Raw genomic sequence first — 22,973 nt, forward strand, 5'->3', positions numbered from 1 at the left:
GCCAGACAACTTCAGTGCGAGCAACTAACAAGTGACAACACACAAGAGCGCAATGCCCCAGAAGATTTAGCAGGGAAAATTGATTTACGCAAGGCAGGGGAGAACATGCTCTACATGGTTTTATGTTCCTAGTATGTATCTGTGGTCCCACTCTTTTTCTCATTTCAATTTTCAGTTGCGCTTATCGCAACCAGCCGAAGGCAGTTCAACTATGTAGTATGTAGAATTGGACAGTTGCCGCCGAAATCGGGTTCCCAATACACCGGCAACACATCACAGGTCCGCAGGGATGAGCCGGTCAGCATATGATTGCAGGTTGACGTGGTCGGGTCTGTGCGTTAGTTATGTTTTGGGACTTCATCATCCCGAAGCGATCTGTTCAGACATGCTTACGTATTGGCTCGCAGTGAATCCTTCGCGTCTAAGGCAGGGTACCGCTGGACAGGTGGTTTATTTCAGGGAGGAATTACGATGGAGTTTGGATGACTATAGAGTTACAATCCAGAGAATTGGGAGAGACTTTTGCGCGATCAAAAGTGCCAGCTGAGCAAGAGAAAAATAACTGGCGAAATAACTAGTGAATGCCGTCTGACGTGGCAAGTGCCTGCTACTCTTCCGACGTTGATATTTTCCTCGAGATTTCGGTTGAGCACAGAAAACGAAAACATCCAAATGAAGATAAACTTATTCCATAGTGCAGACATTAGGGAGGTGCGGGCGTATAGTGCACACGCCCAATACGCGCTCATACGGAACTGTTGGACATGACATAGTCATCAAACCAGGCATCCGCTGCGTCGAGTTCCAGAATAAGTACTTCACTGTATTCTCGGCATGCCAAGAGAACAGAAAAGACAACACATGTTACAATCGCGCCGGACACTCAGAGTGCGATATCACTGTGTCATTAGATATCGCACTCAGCTCACACATCATACTTATATACATTTCTGTGTGACGCAAATGAACAAAGGCTCAAACGTCAGGACAACAAGACTTCCCATAAAGGGAACAATAACCGCAACACAAGGGCATCGGAATGCCACTTCAACAACACATTGTTCTCAATGAAACTAGTGGACACCAAAAGGAGAACGTGTCTATGAAGAAGGCAGGGATCGAAGCCAGAGGGGCCAAAGGGGCCGAGAGTGAGCTAGGGAGGCTGCGGAGTCTGCCCTTCAGTTCCAGACGGATGAACCGCTGGAGTGAGCCTTGACATGCCAAGAATCCAAGCCGTTGCCGGATAGCGCGAGGGAGTGCACGAGAGTGGTCCAGAGACCAAATCCAAAGGGGACAGTGATTAAAGCCAGGAGGCCACCACCCAATGATCATAAAACCGCGGAGGGAAACTCGAAAGGATCCGGCGAGGTGAGTGAAAAAGAGGGGGCGTAGCCACCTTCGACTTGTAAGTGGCTCCACCCTCCCCGGGCATTCAGGAAAGCATGTGTTGCACCTCAATAACAACGAACGGTGGCTGAGTGGGGAGCATGGCTGAGTTGCGAGGTAGGACAAGATACGAGGCCGGAAAAGATGTCGGATTGATCGAAATTCTGAATCTGGAGGCCCAAAGAACGGAGGCAAGAACAACAGAAAAGGGGAGTTGAACGCCGGTAGCGAAGAAAATTGGATGACAGCCCGCCACGCCGGCGCTTACCGCCGGCTCTCGGTATGAAGCGATCGATGTTCCAGCGTCCAGTCAATTCATAGAGTCCTGTTGCAGCTCTTCTCTCGCAATAGATCAGCCATGACTTAATGTCATCGTCCGTCCCACTCCGAGTCGTGCCACCGTGCAATTCGCCGCTGATATTGGATTAGGTGTCCGTATGCTGTCGACCAATGTATATGCTATGCGCCTTCCTCATCCTTCCATAATCAGATAGAAGGCTTCGATCCAAGCTCAGAGCAATAAGTGACCAGCCTCTCTTTAACGGGTCAGAGCAGGTGGTCGAAAGCATAGGCAGGATACCACCCTCTACAGATGAGGTTGCCCTTTCGCATCATCCTTGCACGTTTGTAGCAATTGAATGCTTTCTGTTTATGGTAAGTTCGTGGGGAAGTATTCGACCCTATAAGCGAGCGGCTTATGTAACAAAGCGACAGATAAAAGACCCCTAGCTAGTAGGAGAGCGATCTTGTAATTTACACCTCCCTCTTTAGTGTAAATCGAGTCTTTTGGGTCTAGTGATCTCTTGAGTTAAGTTCACGATCTCTAAGCTCGTCTATCGGCCTTCGCCGATTCAAGGTCTCTCACAGACCCTCATATAATACATACTTAAACGCATGGACCTCTGTTCGTGATCGCCATCCACAAACCACAACTCGTTTCTTGCCTGCCACTATGCTAGGGGGCAGTAGCATCAAAGTGTTTTCTGGTTGGTTAGCTCCAGACCGTTGATAAGCGCTTGGGTCTCATCTTGAAAAAAAAATTGTTCAAGGCACCAGCCATCCTGAGATTGCAGAGCTTATCGCTCACAGGTGCGCGGAGCTTCACTTCTGTGGCTTTTCCCGCCTGATGATTGACCCCATTACAATCGCCAGAATTGGTCTACCGCTGTCGAAAGCACTGGTCACTCGCAATGGGGCCGGAGAAACCTCAGTCCGTCTCGGAGAGTCTGTTCGCGAGGCTGACGTATACATCGTTAACACTGGTTGTGGACCGCCTGGACTCTCTGTGAACGTTTCCCTCATGGAGCTGTGCATCATGATTCATGCTTGCAAGATTTCGAGTGCTAAAAGGATCACTGCCGTTATTCCACTCTTTCCCTATGCTCGTCAAGACAAAAAGGACAAAAGTCGTGCTCCAATAACGGCAAAGCTTGTTGCAAATATGCTGCAGAACAGCGGTTGCGACCACGTCATTGTATGCTATGCAATGCTTGTGGCTTTTCAGTGCGCTTTGACCATGTTCTGGTTTAGACTATGGACTTGCATGCATCGCAGATTCAGGGCTTTTTTGATGTCCCTGTCGACAAGTCTGTGTCATTTCCTCCCAATTCCCCTTCCTGCCGTAGAGCTGACGATCGTGATTGATAGTGTAAGCAATCGGTGTTTGAACATCATATCTCTCATTGTTGGCATAGTTATACGCCGAACCCTCCGTTCTCCACTATATCCGACAAAACTTCAATATCAAAGATGTAGTCATTGTCTCTCCAGATGCTGGAGGTGCAAAACGGTGCGTATATGCCTTACTGGGTTGCCGTTATTGGTTAAGCCCATGCGTGCTTCTGCTAGAGCCACTTCAATCGCCGATCGGCTCGGGGTAGATTTCGCCATATTTCATAAGGAGCGGAAGAAGGCTAACGAAGTCTCGCGTATGGTGCTCGTCGGACAATGCGAGGGAAAGATTGCGATCCTTGTCGATGATATGGCGGATACATGTGGTACCATATGCCTCGCGGCACACTATCTCGTCGAGGGTAAAGCTTCACGAGTCATCGCTATTGTAACACATGGAATCCTGTCCGGTGACGCACTCAAGAAGATTGAGGCAACAAAAGGTCTCGAAAAACTGGTGGTGACAAACACCATACCACAATGTGATAACCAACGCGCTTGCAACAAAATTGAAGTCATCGACATCGCTTCGGTCTTGGGTGAGGTCATTCGACGTAGCCACTACGGCGAGAGCGTCTCCAGACTGTTTCATGAAGTCCCCTACTAGATCATTTCGCTTGCTTTTTTCCATTACATAGTACATGTATAATCACTGGCCTGGATTGGTGATCATGACGAGACAAGTATCGGACATTGTTCTATACCAAGACCATTGAACAACGTATTCTTAAATTTTGAATTTCCAATGGCTTTCAAATATACTGGCTCCAAAAGCTTCTTGCTCTCCCGTTGAACAGCGCTCTTCAGTCATTTCAGTCATTGTCTGAGGCACTCGAAGTCCCTGGGATTAGTCGGGTTTATCGCAACTCAGAGTCATCCTGTCAAATGAATGATTCTGCGTATCATGGCTTGGCTCAGGCTCGATAAACGAAGCCAGTTCTGGGCCCTGTTACTCTTGGAACATCGTATGTACATGCTCTACATGCTCTGCTGGAGGTAAGTAAAGGGTGGTATTGTGAAGGGGGAAAGCTTGAACGGGGTAGACCTCACTTGTGGTCCATTCAACAAATTCAATATATCATTCCTTGGTGCGACGTTGCCGTGTGAATTCGGTGGTGGGATACCAGGGATAGGGAAAGGCATCAAAGGTTTAGTTCCACTAATCATTCTATAGTTGTTGGGTACGGGGTCAAGGCTTGGCTGCAACGGAATGGCTGGTTCTCGAGGCTGCGCCAGAATCGGATAGATTGGGAAGCTGGTAATGTGGCGAGGCAGGGTAGCGCCCATGTGTAGTGGAGATGGGTGCAATTGCGGCGCTCGTGGGGTAAATAGCTGAGAGGGTGAAATGGTGGGAGCTCGAGCAGGATTGACGACGAATGGCGAATCCTCGATGCGAGGTTGGCTGGAAGCAGAAGGATGCGGAGAGGACGACTTTGGCAATAACTGTGTGCTGAGAGACTGTAATAACGCAATACGCTGTGCCTGGCGATTTGAATGAGGGTCAGGAGACGCATTCGTAGTCGATTTTGCCCCGCTGGACACTGAGTTGGTCACCAAAGATGCCAATGCTTTCCTGGCATTTGAAATTCGTCTCGCCTCCACCGAAGGCGGAGCAAAGTGCTCAAGCGTCGAGGAGTCATTAGAGCGAAGGGCCGAGGGTGAATGTTGTGATGTGGAGGCTGTCGAGGTCAAAGTCGGAGACATTAGTGGCTTTGTTCCTACAGTACCCGGAGTAGGGGGCGCGGCGGGTTGAGCAGGCAATTCATTCGCATCCTTTGTGGAGCCAAATGCATCAAACGGGGAGATGAAATCGAATTTGAGCTTTGGTTTGGCACTTGGCGGACGTGAACACTCATTTGGGTTATCATCAATCTCCGAATTTGGCGGCGTAGGTGAGGAAAACGAGCCTTTGACATGTTCTTCAAACAGCGGCCTTGACGAAGCGGGTTTTAAATATTTTCTGGCAGCATGTACCATGGATGGGGTCGTCTGAGGTGTTGGAAGGGCGCCTTGTGTAGATGATGCGGTGACCGGAGACGGAGAATTAGCAGGAGCGGTCATATTCAATGAACCAAAGAGACGGGACAGGTGACCACTTTCAGGATTGTGAAGTGTAGCAGAAACGATTGCGGGGTCATTCAACCGGTGGTAAGTAGGGGCTACGTAATAGGACTGGTCACTAAGTGCTTGGGATGGTGGATGTTTTGCCGCCTCGGCAGCTCTTAATCGCTTGATAACTGACTTAAGAGGTCTGTAAAATCTCGTATCAGTAACCAGCCGAGTGAGTACAGACGAATCAGAGTGACTCACCCAACGAAAGAGGAGATTGCATAGAATTTGAAGGATGTTGGACTCTTTGTATTCTTTTTCCATGCAGGTAAATCAGATAGATTGAACCATTGAATTTTCTGCGGCTACCAGTTAAGAAGGGATACCATGGCCGAAACTCAGGGACACATACACTGATCTCCTTTCGAGTTTTGGTCTCAAACACTGTGTCCTCGGAGACATTGGGAATCACAAACAAGGATGTGCGCTGGTCTTTTACGGTTACCCGAATGACAGCATCAAGGTTGACCTTGTCCGAGATATCGTAACCAGTTTCTTCCATTACTTCACGAGCAGCACACTCGTGTTCAGGTTCATCAAGATTGATCTTTCCCCGAGGAAAGCTCCAAGCCGCGCTGGACTTCCACCCTTTCACCAATACACACTGGTAAAGGAGATTGAATAAACATGGGGGAAGTTGATCTCTCGGCACCCATCTTACCTTCGTCCATGACGGATCTATCATGATGGCACCACACACAGGGACCGTAGTCTTATATGCCATGAAATCCTGAAAGGCTTGGTCATGAGCAGGACTCCAATGAACTAGCAAGGGACATGATTGAAAGAGCATCCCAGAGAAAGTCTTGAGGGGGAGAGAAGGGAGGCTAGGCTCTTCATCGCGGATGTAATCCTCGTAGTACCAATGGCTGTAGATATGGATCAGTGAGAAATTGGGATTGTGACTATGGTGAAGCAAAGATATTCACGCCTGCTCGACCTGAAAGCATATCCGCTCAACTGACACGAGCTCCTCTTCTGGAAGATTGAGGATAAACCGACTGAAATTGGTACGGGAGGCAGATTGAGCGTAAGATAAGTACTAGGAGAGATAAAAAAAGCTAGACGCGCCTCGAAAGGTCTTCCAGAACGTCTTCGATGGAGATATTTTTGAAGGAGAAGTGCTTAGCTCGATCAGCATCTAACGTGGATGTTGATGCCTCGATTGATGAAGGCTCAAAAGGCGCCATAGCGCACAACGACAGCTTCAACAGATGGGAGAAAAGGGAAAAGAAAGAAACGGAGACTTAAGTTCGAGAGCTTGAGGAACGCGAAACGATGGTGGGTTTGAGATGTTGGTGGAAGCTTACGTAATCCGGCGTCTCTTTTAGTTCCCACGCATCGTGCTGGACAAAGAATCCTTTGCTCCTTCTCCACTCCTTCTCCAGGACGGTGTCGTGGTGTTCTGCATGAATGCTGACTTGTGGAACCTTCGCTGATGTCTCTATTGCCGAGCCGTGAATGGCTCGAGGTTGATGGTACTGCGCGCGCACTCTAAGCTACTTGCTCGTCTTGAGCCGCTATCGGATTCCATTCCAACCCCCCGAGATCAATACTTTCCATCTCATTTTTCGGTGTAATACACCAACCACCCATTCTTGGAACCCTCTTAACCCCGCCAGTGACGATCCATGGTGTACTGCTTTCTCCTCAGGGCGGGATTGCTGAGCTTCCTGAAAATAAAACGTCGATAATAATATCCCCATCGCCACAATCCAAAGCGCCTCTAAAAGGCCCGGTATCCTCTGTATGGCATCCATCGGATTTTCTCCAGTGATATCTTGGGGACGGAGTTGTTCCCCCAACCCAAGAACATCCTGCACCAAGCCATGGCGAACTTCCCTGGCCCAGTTGAAGACGCGTCCGATTTGATATCTCACAAACGCGTCACGGCGTCTTGTCGCTGTTTCAGCCAATGCATGTTCCAGAGCTCTAAATCGCGCAAGGGATGCCTCAGCTTGGTCTGGGAGCCAGGTATCCTGTGCATCATAGTTAATTAGAAACCCTTCTCTGTACGCTTCCCGTGCACTTTGGAAGTGGGGTAGCGGTCCTGTGGGGAACGGATTTGGGCCATATTTCATGGAGATGTAGCGTAGAGCGCAGTGACCCTGCAAGAACGTAGCAAATGACTAATAATCGTTCTTGTAGTCAGCAAGCATAGTCGTACTGCGGCATTGTGGGCTACTGACATCGCGTCGCTTATGCCTAAGTTGGTGCTATTTGACTATGCCCTCCCGCAGCACTGTGAGAAAGGGACTCACTCTGACTCATTGCAGCGGGCAGGAGCGGAGCTCAGGGCCACGAGATTGTACAACGCAGCCGCATTGCTTATAAATCCAAAAAGTAAACCTTACAACTCATCTTGCGAGAATTAACTGATTGCGGGCCTTGCAATATATAGTCAGAGTGAATCCAACACGAAAATATATGCACACGCGAAAGAAATCCAAATTGACAGGAAGACGTCACGACAACGCACGGCACGAAGCCCACCGGTTGTACCACACGAGCCAACCGAAGCACGGAAGAAATCATCCCATCCTTCCGCTCTCACAACAACCGGATGCGGTTCGGTGCCTCCTCATTTTTGATTCAAGTCACCAACAGACAGATAATGAGAGGGTGTACTACGAAGGCAAAGGAAAACAACGTATAAGACATGGAGATCGGTTTCAAAGGATAGATAGGCTGAGTCACCATAGGCTTGCGGTGCAATCGCTAGTCCTCAAGCCATGCCAAGAGAATTTTTGATCCGGTGCCAAGAAAAACCAGAAAGGAATAGATGACTGAGACTGATCGAAGGGAAAGTCAGGTTAGCGAGGTTTGTTACTTAGCGTGTAAGTGAACAATCCTAATGAGAAACTGGAGGGGGGGAGGGTGAATTGGAGCCAGTCCGTGAAGTACGGTGGATAACATGTGTAAAGTTATGGATTAGCTAGGGTTTATACTTCAGCGTATGAGTAAGCGGCAGCGGACGTTTGATTAAACAGTCCTGATGGGGAACTAGAAGGGGTTGAAGGAGCAGGGTGGGTGTCGTGCAAGGTTACGTTGTCGTTGAGCGGTGGCGGATGATATTGTACCCATCTACATCAGGTGTACAGTAATTTAGAACGTGTTTGTTGCAGGTTCAAACATTCATCGTGCAGATACGAAGATATTTAAGGCTGCCGCCGCGCCTGTAGGCAGGATCCCAGCCTCTACTAAAGTAGACCGCGAGGTCATTCCCGTCATTCCCGTACAAGAAACAATACAGAGGGGGGTGGTTGTGGAATTGACTAATGTTTTGATGGTGAATAGTCGAGTGTTAGGAACGGTGGGGACATGCAGTAGTTCCAATCACAACAACATTCAGCCAACTACACGATGTGTACATAGTTCAGGTCAAACTAAAGAGCGGCGCCGAACCCCATTAATTCGGTTATAAATGCCTAAAAAGACGGACAGAGACGGTACGCCAGTGAAACCATTAACAAGGTCGGCGCGTAGGGCCTATACATCACAACCCGAGGTATCCTGGCTCCTGGAAGTTGGACAAGTTGGACACCATTATGCACTATAATTATATTTACCTAGCATGTTACGCCAGGCTACAGGTTCCAACAAAGAACACTTCGACAAGAGAAGGGGGAGCGGCTTTCTCTCCTCAGTTCTGTTGTACGCAAACTGAGGAAAGATCTAAAACCAAACAATTCTGCTTATAAGCAGGTGAAGCACAAGAATACCAAGAATAGACGTTTAATGCCGCAAGCTCAACAACATGAGTCGTCACAGCATATGTTAAAGCCAAGATTTCGAACTTCATATCATATTGGAGCCTCACCACTAGATGACGCGATTCGAAAGCTGTATTCTGCTAAGCCATTTGCAATGTTCTTCATGAAGTGCCGCAATCACGTTGTCATCTTCCGTATTCCCACCTACAGGTCCATAGAAGGCCTCGGTGCCTTCATCATCCTGATAGCCCTTAATCCCTGACGAGCGCACATCAAGTAGACCCCTTGCATGAGCATCCTTGAGTCGCCGACATGGCACGACTTTGTACGTCCTCATGTATTGTCCTGACTTGAAACCTGGACAAGCGCGGTAGCCATGGGGATCCACCGTGACGAGGAGTTCAGCCAGAGGACCGCATGTCCGTTGCGAGGCTATGTATTTGTAGAGCTGGATGCTGGTGTAATGGCTAAGGTAAGGCTTGACACATTTGTATGCACTGGGCCCAACCTCGAGGCATAGAGTAACCGTTTTTATTCGAGGAAATTGAGCCACCTTGTCTAAGATCTCGTGTGGCTGAATTTAAATTTGACCATTTCAATCGTTCACAACCGGAGAATGAATGTTTCTCGCACATACCCAATCTCCATCGCGATTGATGTCAATTAGGAGCTCTTCCAGGTGTGGACAGCCCGCACAAATTTCATCGAGCTGCTCTGGGGAAAGAACTGATCGCGACCACACATTTCCGCGGTTGTAGAGCCTGAGCCTTTTGAGCGAGCGGCCAAACCGGGCAAAGATAGAGACAGGGATATCTCCAGTAAGTTCCTCAAGGTCGAGCTCCTCCAGGGCAGAAGGAACCTCGCGAAGGAATTCAGCAATGCGGCGTTTGACTCCCAAATGGTCTTTACTCAAAGGGGGAGCTCGACCCATCAGCTTGATGGAACGAAGGGAGTGCATTTGATCAACCACGTCAAGGAGGATGTCAGAAAAGTATGCGAACTGTAATTCTATGAGGCTATTCCATGGGATACCATGACGCCACGATTCCTCGATGTGAATACTGTTGACAGAAAGTCTCCGAAGGGAGGAGAGGATTTGTCCTTCCCCAAGTGTGCGTTTGCGCACCATGCCAGGTACAATATGACAGCTAATTGTTTTGGCATTAGAAAAGGAATGACAAGAAGATAACACAACGAACCGAAGGTCCGTCAGATATATCATGCGGGGAAGCAGATCCAGGGTCTTTTCTAGAATTCGCCTCTCCACCTCCTCAGCGTCCTCCCCAATCACGTAGGAAGGATCAATGATTACTTTTCGGACGTATGAGAGGAGTGATGGGTTGTCTTCTAATCGCTTGAGGAGGTGGAGTTCAAACTCCGGCGCTCCCCTGCCCCATTGGCAGCCACATATTTGAATGACCCGAAACCGGATAACGGTAGTGAACCTATAAAAGTCACGGCTGACAAGACTAACAGACAGAAGAGAATTGAATGGCGATGCGGCGAGCTGCTCTATAATGTGACAGTAGATGTCTCCGTTTAGCGCAACCGCACTGGGGCCAGTGCGCTTAACCGAGTTGTGCATCGCAGCAGAGGTAGTGGAAGCTTGGCGATAGCCTTGGGTCTGGACTTTGAGCTTGGGAGGCTGAAAGTACAACGCTATCAATCGTGGCGTCCAGTCTTTATCTGCGAAACGGCAGTTCCCGAAGGTTCTGGTGGTCTGTCGCGGCGTTTATCACAATCCTCAGGCTCGTGTTGCCTTCCTTGCTCCCCTTTTCTATTTTACAAGGCGATCGATCATGAGTGAACGGTTCAAAAAAACGGAGATAAGGATTGGAGGTGTATGACGGAGTTTGGTGCAGAAGTGTTGTGTGCGACCAGCGACGGCCCCAATAACCGCCGAAGCCTCTAAGTAATCCGGGTAAAATATACTGAGGTGGAGACAGGCGGGTAACACAGACAATAGCAACACACAAGAAGAAGTGATAAAAGAGCCAAACAGGAGACAAACCTGCTAGCGTTATCAGATACGGGTTATCATGGGTTATGTAAGCCTTCGATTTCCATTGAGGGACTCCGTTCACGGCTATAAAGGATTGTTTCGAACCTAGCTTTCAACTTAACCAGGAATGGTTGGCCTTTTTTGATTATTTATGTATTGTCCCTTCCCATTACGAATCAGGCTTTGTTTTCTTGATGACTTGGGCCTGCGGATCGATTTTGCTTCTGTCTCAATATACTATTGGTGTCGCCACGAGAGCCCCGCCTTATGATTCTTCGTTTAGAAGCATGCTGGGTAAGGGACGTGCGCACATATCTTATTGTCCACCTCTTTGCCCGGCTTAAACTGACCATGAGGGCGCAAGTATTCACAAATACGCAAAAGCGCCATTCGATCATGATCTTATGAAGATCTAGCGTGTTGGGCGCTTGTTTGTTGGCTCCCACGGGAACTGATCTCCCCTGGACGACATGTGTACCACGTCAGGGTCCCTATCGTGTGAGGCTGTGAAATATACTGATTTCCTGGTACTTAATCGGGTGGCAACCATAGGCGTCAATCATCCCTCCCTTTACACTCCCCCAGGATGTCGGAGCAGAAATCGAACGTCCTCAAACGCCTTGGAGGCAACATGCTTCCCGTCAAAGCCGTAACTGCCACAATCCGAGGGACGGTGGCTACCGTACAACTTCCGATGAATTTCTCCCATTGGGGTGTGCTAAGTCCTGTGCTCGCCGTCCTTCGCCGCCTGACAATATTTTTTTGGGATGGAAAGGGGACAATAATCCTATCGAACCGTTGAATGTTAGAGGGCGAGACGTCCTATTGCTTGGTCTTGCCGCTGGTATCTCAGATGTGCTCCCAGTCGATGGGGTAATCGGGGGCATTGCACATGTAAATCCAGCTGGCTTCCTGGCAACTCACGGAGAACACATGATTGTGCATCTTGGTTTAGATGCACTCGAGGCTCACGCCAGCGAGGCACATGGAAAAGCCCGTCAGAATGCATCCATTGAATGGCATGTTACCAGCCCCAGCACTGATGGTTTCTGGGGACTCGAGACGACGGCAGTCCATAAGTTCCAACTCAGCGTGCGTCACAAGTTGTTCGAAAAACATGCGACGCTGGAGCCTGTTCGTATGCCATCTTTCCGCAAGTTGACCCTGGCTGAGGGCATTGTTTCCACGGGTCCGGGTTGGTTTTGCCCTTACGTGTATTCCACTCATCGTCAACCTTTGGTGTCACGAATAAATGAGGTATAATTCACTGCACTCCCTTCGGAGAGAACACATCTCACGTTTCTTCTCGCCAGATTTCCTTCGTTCAACTCCGCGAGCCCATCATCGCTGCTGATCAGATCCTAGCCTTTCAACTCGTCGGCTTTTTCAAATCCATATTCGGACGCCTCATCTCTTTTGTAAATCCGTCGCCCACATTTCAACCTCCCAAGACCCCTTCAACGTCTCGCGCGCTCGTGTGCATCGCTGGAATATCACCTTTCAGAGGCCTTTGGTCCCAAGGTCGAAGGCCCGATCAGTGCAAGATGTGGTTCCACATCATGAATGGAGTGCCTGGAATAGCAATTCCAGTGGTCGACTCATCTCCGCTCTTGGCTTGGCACGGGAAGGACCTTGGCGAACTGGAGATGCAAGACCTTGCTGAGGTCGTGGAGTACGTTTCGACGCTCTTGGACCCAGCATACCAGATCGACCTTTCTACGTTGAACGCGGCGCTGGAGTGTATGATCGGGAATGCAATTGCGGGGAGGAAGGCAGCGAAGAAACTTGATAGCGATTTCGACCTTGATCGCACCGGAATCCTAGTAATCAAATATGGTACAGCCGCAGTGACTGTTTGATCGATATTTTAAACTCATCCTCGTATCGCTCGGCTTTCCGGGAATTGTTTCTCTCACGTTCATGTCCATTTTCCTCGAGATTTCGGTTGAGCACAGAAAATAAAAATTTCCAAATGAGGAAAACTTATTCCATAGTGCAGACATTAGGGAGGTGCGGACATATAACGCACACGCCGAATACGCGCTCATACGGAAATGTTGGACATGGCATAGTCATCAAACAAGGCATTCGCTGGGTCGAGTTCCAGAATAAGTGCTTTGCTGGGTTCTCGGCATGCCACGAAGACAGAAAAGACAACACACTGTTCTCAATGAAACTAACCAGTGGACACCAAAGGGAGAATGTGCCCATGAAGAAGGCGGGGATCGGAGCCAAAGGCACCAAAGAGGACCGAGAGTGACCCAGGGAGGCTGCGGAGTCTGCCCTCCAGTTCTAGATGGATGAATCATCGGAACCGCTGGAGTGAGCCTTGACATGCAGAAAATCCACGGGGACAAGCCGTTGCCGGATAGCGCGAGGGAGTGCACAGGAAATAGGTCCAGAGAGACAAAATCCAAAGGGGACGATGATCGAAGCCAGGAGACCACCACCCAATGGTTATAAAACTGTGGAAAGGATCTGGCAAGGTGAGTGAAAAAGAGGGGGCGTGGCTACCTTCAACTGGTAAGTGGCTCCACCCTAGGCATTCAGGAAAGCGTGTGTTGTACCTCGATACAATGAAAAATGGTTGAGTGGGGAGAAGCACATGCCCGAGTTGCAAGTAGGACAAGACACGAGGCCGGAAAAGATGTCGGATTGATCGAGATTCTGAATCTGGAGGCCCAAAGAACGGAGGCTGTCATGAGCAAGAACAACAGAAAAGGGGAGTTGAACGCTGGTAGCGAAGAAAATTAGATGACAGCCCACAGGACTCAAAAGGCGAAACACAAGGTAAAATGGATTGCCAGTCTGCTAAAGAGATGAGGAACATTTTACGGAAAATGGGAATATGATGATTTAAATCACGGAGAAGGTCTGCTAACGCCAAACAAGAATTGAAATCGGAAACAGAGGGCAGCCCCAAACCTTACAGGTTAGCCGGAAGGCTAGAAGGAAAGGGAAACTGAGCGTGCAGAATGGAGGAAATTCGAGATTGCAAGGCGATGGAGACACACGGGCACGAATCTTGGAGATTAACAATTCTGCGGAGGACAGTGATCGGGGAATGCTGAAGGACGAGGACACAAAGAAGTGAATTGAGCAATTAGGGTTGTTACACAGACGCGCGCGTCCACGGAGCGAAAACGATTGGGTACGAGTCTGGTTGTTACATACCCGCAAGACGCTTGAGAGTGATGCGCAGTGGGGTCATGGACCTTGTAGAGTTTCAGGCCGCTGTCGGCGAGGCGCGAAAAGGTTGCAGAGAACAGTTTTTACATAATGATAGCTGGAAAATCATAAGCTCTCCCTCTCCGATAGGTTTTGACGCACAGCCGACGGTCACTTCCTTGTATCCAGAAACCGTGTATAGAATCTGATTGCCCCTCCGTGCCAGATAAGACCGTGACGAGACGCCGGCAGGATTCCAGCCTCTGCGTGGGGTGCGTGCCACACCTACGCTTACCGCCGGCCCCGGTGTGAAGCGATCCGCGAGCTGTCATGATGTCCCAGAAGCGTCCAGGTCAATACTCGTCCTGTTGCAGCTCTTCTCTCGCAATAAATAAGCCAGGACTTGATGTCATCGTCCGTCCCACTCCGAGTCATGTCACCGCGCGGATTTCATAGAATTCGCCGCTGATTTTGGATTAGATATGCTATGCTCTTCCTCATCCTTCCATAATCAGACGGAAGGCCTCGTGGCTCTGAGTGTATAGGGGCTCACACGTGCGTTGCATGCCCAAAGCTTCCTCTCCTCCATCACCTTGTCCGCTATCGACCATGTCGGTGCGGCAAAATGCTCAAGCTCTCAGGCAAAAGATCGATGATCTCCTCGTGGAGGGGGTTGACATCGCGGTCCCAATTCTCAAGGTCGTCAATGCTACGGCTGATTGGTGTCCCCTCTAAAGATGGCGACTGGTGGTGCACTCTCCATCCTCGACGAGGTTAAGGTTGGCAAATTTTTTGCCTGGCCATGAACGAAAGTTCACTCTAGTTTGCACCATGTAGAAGTTCAAGGACAACAAGAAGGAATGGACGGATTTTGGGAAATACGTGGTCGACACCGTAGCCGAGGTGGTTTCAGCCATGAAATCTTATGATGCGTCAGCGGAAGAGGCAAAACCGTGGGTGGAGAGTGTCACAGAGCTTGATAGGTAAGTTGTTTTTGTTTTTGGTGGTCTTGGGATCGTTACTCACATGAAGTCTCAGGGCGCTACAGAAGATTAAGTCCGAAATCGAACGAAGACTGAAAAAAGTAGAGAAACGACCGGCTGTCCTAAACGTAGTGTCCTACCTCAGAGACCCAGGAAAAATTGATGGCCTAAAGAAAGACTTTGACAAAGCATTGGCGTCGTTTCAGGTAGCTTTCCTTATGTATACGTTCCATAACCATCCTCATTTCCGGTCGATGCAGCTTAAGGCGAATCTAATAGGTGGTGCAAAATTAGCGGCCATAGAACGTCGTCTACAGGATGACAAAATCCTTGATAGTCTCCGGTACCCTCATATCGCCCAGGATGATTTCACTCAGGCGTGCCTAGAAGGAACTAGGATTGATCTCACAGAGCGTATCATGTCATGGTGCCGCAACACTGGAGAGTGTGAGAACCGGCTAATGCTATTGACTGCTGTGGCTGGTGCCGGAAAGACTTCGATTGCACTCACGATAGCAGAACGATGTGCTAGTGAAGGGGACGTTGCACTGTTACTGCACTTCTTCTTTAAAGCGGGAGAACGGTCGCGGCCTGATTTTCTGTTCAGCAGCATAGCTCGAACTCTGGCAGACCATGACCCGGTTTACCGCACTTTCATCGTCTCTGCTCTTCGAAACGACCCTTCCCTCTCAACGGCCCTACTTGCAAAGCAATTCGAAAATTTTGTGGCCTTGCCTCTCCTTCATAAACCTCCACCTCCCGACCGTCCCATGGTGGTTATCATCGATGCTTTAGATGAGTGTGACAAAGAAGTGTTCGTGCCCTTTGCCGATATCCTTCGGAAGGAAGTGCCCAGGCTACCATCTTCCATAAAATTCTTTATCACATCAAGACATACTGATCTTGTTAAACGCTCCCTCTCACCCCAATTCCCTATTGGTCGTCTCGCTATTGACCTTTCGGATGACACAAATGTGCAGGACTGTGCTACATATATACGTTTCGAGCTGCAAAAGCTGAAGGATTGGCATCCTGATTTACGGCGTAATCTTCAGGATGAGGATAAAACAGTTCGGGAAATCCTGGAACGCGCAAGTGGCTTGTTTGTTTGGATCAGCACGATCTTTCGCTACATGAAGACAGCCAACAAGGATCCCATGAGGACGTTAGAGGGCTTGCTCAACACTGGTGCCGAACGATCAAAGGTCCCTGCCGAGGGAATGATGGACCGCTTATATACAAGCATTCTGAAGAAGTGCGATTGGGAAGATGAAGATTTTGCCCATGACTATCCAATCGTGATGGGTGCAATTTTTGTCGCACAGCAGCCTCTGTCCATCACAGCCTGGGATGCAATTTTGTCACCTTTCCTCAAGTTTTCTGTTCGATATTCATTGGCTGAACTTGCTCCTCTACTCTCAGGAGTTGAGGATTCTCACCTTCCGGTTCGCATCTTACACCAATCTTTCCGCGACTTTATCGTCGATCGGATTGATCCCCCATCAATCAGCCCTCGTTGCATCCTAGTAGATGTAGGGTCGGAGAATGCCAGAGTTGCCCTGCGATGCACTGAGATCCTGAACCAGGATCTTCGCTTTGTAAAGGGCTTAGGAATGATTGAAAACTTGTCTGAAAAAGATGAGCTGCCACTCATTCCCTCGGAGTCATCTGAGCACTCTCATTATGCATGTCGCTATATTGTCCATCACCTCAGTGGAGTCCAGGAACCATCACAGGAGCTCGATGAGTTAGTTGGCGTGTTTCTCAGTCAGCAAGCAACTCGCTGGGTGGAGGCCTGCGTGAGAATGGAGGGCTACATTAGTATCTCGTTACTCCCTGAGTGGGCTAAGGTGTGGTTTATCAATGTTGCTAATGAGACTATCTAAGATCTTTCAGTTGGCTGTTGGCCACAGGTCAAAAGGTGCTGTCCACACACTGGCCAGTGTGCTTGTCCAACTTGCATCGAATTTGAACTTTTTTGCAAGATTCCAGGAGGCATATGAGGCAGCGAACGATTCCGTTGTACTCTGCCGTTACCTTCTTTCGGTGGACTTGGGGTCCTCCCTGGATTTAGCCAGATCACTTGGGGCTCTTTATTCAGCCCTTTCCAAACTTGGACGGCACTCAGAGGCACTTCCATTCATTGAAGAAAGTGTCAACCTCTGCCGCCAGCTAGTTGCTGTTCACCCGGGCTCATACACCCCGGATTTGGCCCTGTCACTCAACAATCTATTTAATGCTCTTTCCAATCTTGGACGGCACTCGGAGGCGCTCCCATTCATTGAAGAAAGTGTCAGCCTCCGGCGCCAGCTGGTTTCTGTTCACCCAGAATCATACACCCCGGATTTGGCCCTGTCACTCAACAATCTATTTAATGCTCTTTCCAATCTCGGACGGCACTCGGAGGCCCTCCCATTCATTGAAGAAAGTGTCAGCCTCCAGCGCCAGCTGGTTTCTGTTCACCCAAGATCATACACCCCGAGTTTGGCCTTGTCACTCAACAATCTATATGATGCTCTTTCCAATCTCGGACGGCACTCGGAGGCGCTCTCATTCATTGAAGAAAGCGTCAGCCTCTACCACCAGCTGGCTGCTGTTCACCCGGGATCATACACCGCAGATTTGGCTGGGTCATTCGACAATCTATATTTTGCTCTTTCCCAACTCGGACAGCACTCGGAGGCGCTCCCATTCATTGAAGAAAGTGTCAGCCTCTACCGCCAGCTGGTTTCTGTTCACCCAGGATCATACACCCCAGATTTGGCACGGTCACTCAACAATCTATGTGATGCTCTTTCCAAACTCGGACGGCACTCGGAGGCGCTCCCATTCATTGAAGAAAGCATCAGCCTCTGCCGCCAGCTGGTTTCTGTTCACCCAGGATCATACACCCCAGATTTGGCTGGGTCACTCAACAATCTATATGATGCTCTTTCCAAACTCGGACGGCACTCGGAGGCGCTCCCATTCATTGAAGAAAGCGTCAGCCTCTACCGCCAGCTGGTTTCTGTTTACCCAGGATCATACACCCCAGATTTGGCTGGGTCACTCAACAATCTATATTTTGCTCTTTCCCGACTCGGACAGCACTCGGATCCGCTCTCATTCATTGAAGAAAGTGTCAGCCTCTGGCGCCAGCTGGTTGCTGTTCACCCAGGATCATACACCCCATATTTGGCCCTGTCACTCAACAATCTATATGATGCTCGTTCCAATCTCGGACGGCACTCGGAGGCGCTCCCATTTATCGAAGAAAGCGTCAGCCTCTACCGCCAGCTGGTTGCTGTTCACCCAGGATCATATACCCCAGATTTGGCCCGGTCACTCAACAATCTATATGATGCTCTTTCCAATCTCGGACGGCACTCGGAGGCGCTCCCATTCATTGAAGAAAGCGTCAGCCTCTGCCGCCAGCTGGTTTCTGTTCACCCGGGATCATACACCCCAGATTTGGCTGGGTCACTCAACAATCTATATTTTGCTCTTTCCCAACTCGGACAGCACTCGGATCCGCTCTCATTCATTGAAGAAAGTGTCAGCCTCTGGCGCCAGCTGGTTGCTGTTCACCCAGGATCATACACCCCAGATTTGGCCCTGTCACTCAACAATCTATATGATGCTCTTTCCAATCTCGGACGGCACCCGGAGGCGCTCCCATTTATCGAAGAAAGCGTCAGCCTCTACCGCCAGCTGGTTGCTGTTCACCCAGGATCATACACCCCATATTTGGCCCGGTCACTCAACAATCTGTATTTTGCTCTTTCCCAACTCGGACAGCACTCGGAGGCGCTCCCATTCATCGAAGAAAGCGTGAAACTCTGGCGCCAGCTGGTTGAAATCAACCCAGGAGCATCCACCCCACAATTGGCCAGTTCACTCAAAAACCTTCGCAACGCTCTTTCCAATCTTGGACGTCATTCCGAGGCACAAATGGTCCACAGTTGAGCCACCCAAGTCCCGTGGTTCATCCTGTCATTGCGTTTCTTTGCTACGTGCTCATGGAGAACGCTGACAAATCCAACCTCAATTTTTTTTTATTGGACACTATGAATAAGTAGTTACAGCCGCTACACCCACAACAGATCGCAGTTGCAACTTATAATCTCATATGAAGGATACTCATTTCTTTATCTGGCACATTTTCCTTCCCATCGCCCATCACCGATATACTGGTCCATGTTTCTGCATATCATCGTAAGTGACGACGTCGAGGCTTGATGAGTGATGAATGTTGATGCAACCAAAAGACCCAATCGGCAGGCCCACATTGCCTGGTGTATTATGAGGGGGGGTGTGGGGTCGAGAAATAGTGAAGCTAGCTCAACTCTTTGGCTCCAAGTTTCGATTCGAGGCTATTATCTCGACAAAACAATACATATTCCTTTCGAACGAATGAAGGGAGCTGAAAGTCCGAAGTGTGTGAGACTGATTGGAGTGGCGGGCTTGACTGCGTCGGACTCGACTCGGCAAGCTCGGCGCATTCCTGACAGGCCCCGTGTCTTGGCTTCAGCCTCTGCTAGCTTCGGAGACACCGGTCTCATTCCACCCACCTGTTGCCCCCAACCCTCGCATTCTTGGGGGGCGCCGCTTTCCTCGTGCCCGGTCATATCGTTGAAGCATTTCTGTGCCGCCCTCCGTAGTTGTCTGGTTTTCCCTTATCATTACCTTTGCGCACGCCATCATCCCGAAGTCTAGTTCCAATTCATTCAGATGATTATGAAGACAAGGTTTGCTTTTTGTGCGGGTACTTTCAAGGACATTCCCTCCTTCATACCAGTATGTTCCACGTGGGCAGTTGGCGCTCCGAACACGTAGAATCTATATTTTGCCAGAGCAGGGATCGAAAATGGCACTTTTCGGAATCGAATGGGGGGGAAGTCTCTTGCATTGGTGCAGAGGTCGTGAGTTCCTGAGGTTGAAGCTCGGGCGATGTCGGTGGGGGCGGAGTGAATGATGGGGCGAAGTGGGTAGTAATGGATCAGGGGAGCCGTGGGAGGCCTCCTTTCTGGAGTAAATAGGTAAGGGCGTATACGTGGGATGGTAATGTTCAATTTTTTGTGGGTGAATAGGGTTAGGTTGGGTTACTAATTCTCCGTTCTGCAGGTTATCCTTTTCTGGGAGACTCACTGGTGATGATGACTTTTTTTAGCCTGACGGAGGTGAACAATGCGAAGACCGAGTGCATTTTTTCATTCGTCCATTCCTTCCCGGTCACAGACGACAGCGAACTTCGACGGCCATGTGGATTGATGCCTGCGCTACATATATTATATATAGAAAAGGGCGGGCGGCTGGCTGCAGCGAGTCAACAATACAGAGCCGAATTATAGGATCGAGGATGTATCTTGAGAAATACGGATCAGTCCAGAGCGGAGCTCAGGGAGTGTGTGTGGCTACAATTGTATTCCTTTCTGGTTTTTCTTGGCACCGGATCAAAAATTCTCTTGGCGTGGCTTGCAATCGCGCCGCAAGCGCAAGCTTATGGTGACTCGGCCTATCTACCCTTTGAAACCGATCTCCATGTCTTATACACTTTCCCCGATTATTTTCCTTTGCCTCTGTAGTACACCCTCATTATCTGTCCGTCGGTAACTTGAATCGAAAGTGAGGAGGCACCGAACCGCATCCAGTTGTTGTGAGAGCTGAAGGATGGGCTGGTTTCTCCCTTGCTTCTCCCTGATCCGGGCGGCTCGTGTGGTACAACCGGTGGCTTTGTGCCGTGCGTTGTCGTGACGCCGTCCTCCGGTGCGTATATTTCCGTGTTTGGATTCACTTCTGGCTATTGCAAGGCCCGAAATCAGTTCTACGGGTCCTCACAAGTTGAGTTGTAAAGTTTGCTCTTTGGGGGCTTATCAGCAATGCGGCTGCTACGCTTCAAAAATCATGACGCAGTAATCGATCTAGAACGTGTTTGTTGCAGGTTTAATCATTCATCATGCGCCTCTTCAGATACGAAGATATTTAAGGCTGCCGCCACGCCAGTAGGCAGTAGACCGCGAGGTCATTCCCGTCATTCCCGTCCAGACAAGAAACGGGGTTGGTTGTTGAATTGACTATACGATGTGTAGCTATACAGCTCAGGTCAGCCGAATTCAACCCCGTTAACTCAGGGCCTATACATCACAACCTGAGGCATCCTGGGTCCTACAAGTTGGACAAGTTGGACACCATTAACTATATTTACCTAGCATGTTACAGGAGCTAACGAACAACACTTTGACAAGAGAAGGGGGAGTGACTTTCTCACCTCAGTTCTGTTGCACGTGAACTGAGGAAATATGTAAAACCAAACAATTCTGCTTGTTAGCAAGCGAAGCACAAGCTTGGTAACAAGAATACCAGCAAGCTCAACAACATGAGTCGTCACGGCGTACGTATGTTAAAGCCAATATTTCGAATTTTTACATCATATTGGAGCCTCACCACTAGATGACACGATTCGAACGCCACATTGCACTAAGCCGTTCGCAACGATCTTCATGAAGTGCCGCAATCACGTTGTCATCTTCCGTATTCCCACCTACAGGTCCATAGAAGGCCTCGGTGCCTTTATCATCGTGACAGCCCTCAATCCCTGACGAGCGCACATCAAGTAGTCCCCTTGCATGAGCATCCTTGAGTCGCCGACATGGCACGACTTTGTACGTCCTCATGTATTGTCCTGGCTTGAAGGGGAAGAAACCTGGATAAGCGCGGTAGCCATGGGGATCCACCGTGACGAGGAGTTCAGCCAGAGGACCGAATGTCCGTTGCGAGGCTATGTATTTGTAGAGCTGGATGCTGGTGTAATGGCTAAGGTAAGGCTTGACACATTTGTATGCACTGGGCCCAACCTCGAGGCATAGAGTAACCGTTTTTATTCGAGGAAATTGAGCTACCTTGTCTAAGATCTCGTGTGGCTGAATTTTAAATTTGACCATTTCAATCGTTCAACAACCGAAGAATGAATGTTCCTCGTACATACCCAATCACCATCGCGATTGATGTCAATTAGGAGCTCTTCCAGGTGTGGACAGCCCGTACAAATCTCATCGAGCTGCTCTGGGGAAAGAACTGATCGCGACCCCACCTTCCCATCATTTCCGCGGTTGTAGAGCCTGAGCCTTTTGAGCGAGCGGCCAAACCGGGCAAAGATAGAGACAGGGATATCTCCAGTAAGTTCCTCAAGGTCGAGCTCTTCCAGGGCAGAAGGGACCTCGCGAAGGAACTCAGCAATGCGGCGTTTGACTCCCAAATGGTCTTCACTCATGATTTGCCAAGGGGGAACTTGACCCGTCAGCTTGATGGAACGAAGGGAGTACATTTGATCAACCACGTCAAGGAGGATATCAGAAAAGTATGTGAACTGTAATTCTTTAAGGCTATCCCATGGGATACCATGACGCCACGATTCATCGGTGTGAACACTGTCGATAGAAAGTCTCCGAAGGGATGAGAGGATTTGTCCTTCTTCAAGTGTGTTGTTGCGCTCAATGTCAGGTACAATATGAAAGCTAATTGTTTTTGGCATTGGAAAAGGAGTGACAAGAAGATAACACAACGAACCAAAGGTCCGTCAGATATATCATGCGGGGAAGCAGATGCAGGGTCTTTTCTAGAATTCGCCTCTCCACCTCCTCACCGTCCTCATCAATCACGTATGCAGGATCGATGATTACTTTGCGGACGTATGAGAGGAGTGATGGATTGTCTTCTAATCGCTTGAGGAGGTGGAGTTCAAACTCCGGCGCACCCCCTGGGCCCCATTGGGAGCCACCTATTTGAATGACCCGAAACCGGATAACGGTAGTGAACTTATAAAAGGCACGGCTGACAAGACTAACAGACAGAAGAGAATTGAATGGTGATGCGGCGAGCTGCTCTATAATATGATAGTAGATGTCACCGTTTAGCGCAACCGCACTGGGGCCAGTGCGAATAACCATCGCAGCAGAGGTAGGG

General features: G+C 49.3%; 4 protein-coding genes across 4 annotated transcripts; 2 read left to right on the forward strand and 2 right to left on the reverse strand.

Annotated features, from left to right (window-relative positions):
• The first annotated feature begins 2,117 nt into the window (after positions 1-2,117).
• EI90DRAFT_2978840 (phosphoribosyltransferase-like protein) lies at positions 2,118-3,826 on the forward strand. The gene is made up of 6 exons (XM_039055959.1): positions 2,118-2,372; positions 2,436-2,475; positions 2,539-2,860; positions 2,917-2,964; positions 3,081-3,175; positions 3,235-3,826. The coding sequence occupies exons 1-6, from the start codon at positions 2,339-2,341 to the stop codon at positions 3,662-3,664; spliced, it is 969 nt and encodes a 322-aa protein (XP_038909754.1). The 5' UTR covers positions 2,118-2,338; the 3' UTR covers positions 3,665-3,826.
• A 64-nt stretch (positions 3,827-3,890) lies between these two features.
• Positions 3,891-5,309, reverse strand: EI90DRAFT_2706658 (uncharacterized protein). Its single transcript, XM_039053495.1, has one exon. The coding sequence runs from the start codon at positions 5,116-5,118 to the stop codon at positions 4,036-4,038; it is 1,083 nt and encodes a 360-aa protein (XP_038909755.1). The 5' UTR covers positions 5,119-5,309; the 3' UTR covers positions 3,891-4,035.
• Positions 5,310-11,655: 6,346 nt separating this feature from the next.
• EI90DRAFT_3083512 (uncharacterized protein) lies at positions 11,656-12,781 on the forward strand. Its single transcript, XM_039062067.1, has 2 exons — positions 11,656-12,138; positions 12,195-12,781. The coding sequence occupies exons 1-2, from the start codon at positions 11,815-11,817 to the stop codon at positions 12,738-12,740; spliced, it is 870 nt and encodes a 289-aa protein (XP_038909756.1). The 5' UTR covers positions 11,656-11,814; the 3' UTR covers positions 12,741-12,781.
• An 8,640-nt stretch (positions 12,782-21,421) lies between these two features.
• Positions 21,422-22,718, reverse strand: EI90DRAFT_2709147 (uncharacterized protein). The gene is made up of 4 exons (XM_039053496.1): positions 22,578-22,718; positions 21,997-22,525; positions 21,866-21,931; positions 21,422-21,812 (listed from the first exon to the last, which is right to left on the reverse strand). The coding sequence occupies exons 1-4, from the start codon at positions 22,598-22,600 to the stop codon at positions 21,759-21,761; spliced, it is 672 nt and encodes a 223-aa protein (XP_038909757.1). The 5' UTR covers positions 22,601-22,718; the 3' UTR covers positions 21,422-21,758.
• Positions 22,719-22,973: the final 255 nt, after the last annotated feature.

Source organism: Cantharellus anzutake (genome assembly GCF_015039405.1).
Source record: "Cantharellus anzutake strain C23 chromosome Unknown EI90scaffold_98, whole genome shotgun sequence".
NCBI lineage: Eukaryota > Fungi > Basidiomycota > Agaricomycetes > Cantharellales > Hydnaceae > Cantharellus > Cantharellus anzutake.

Excerpts from the sequence above, each read along its gene's own strand:
- EI90DRAFT_2978840 (XM_039055959.1), top strand. The coding sequence starts at position 2,339 with ATGCTAGGGGGCAGTAGCATCAAAGTGTTTTCTG. Across the intron at positions 2,373-2,435 it reads TAGCATCAAAGTGTTTTCTG|GCACCAGCCATCCTGAGATT; the intron begins GTTGGTTAGCTC and ends AAATTGTTCAAG. Across the intron at positions 3,176-3,234 it reads GATGCTGGAGGTGCAAAACG|AGCCACTTCAATCGCCGATC; the intron begins GTGCGTATATGC and ends TGCTTCTGCTAG.
- EI90DRAFT_2706658 (XM_039053495.1), bottom strand. The coding sequence starts at position 5,118 with ATGACCGCTCCTGCTAATTCTCCGTCTCCGGTCACCGCATCATCTACA.
- EI90DRAFT_3083512 (XM_039062067.1), top strand. The coding sequence starts at position 11,815 with ATGATTGTGCATCTTGGTTTAGATGCACTCGAGGCTCACGCCAGCGAG. Across the intron at positions 12,139-12,194 it reads TGGTGTCACGAATAAATGAG|ATTTCCTTCGTTCAACTCCG; the intron begins GTATAATTCACT and ends TCTTCTCGCCAG.
- EI90DRAFT_2709147 (XM_039053496.1), bottom strand. The coding sequence starts at position 22,600 with ATGATATATCTGACGGACCTTTG. Across the intron at positions 21,932-21,996 it reads TCAATCGCGATGGTGATTGG|CCACACGAGATCTTAGACAA; the intron begins GTATGTACGAGG and ends TTTAAAATTCAG. Across the intron at positions 21,813-21,865 it reads CGGTTACTCTATGCCTCGAG|CATCCAGCTCTACAAATACA; the intron begins GTTGGGCCCAGT and ends CCATTACACCAG.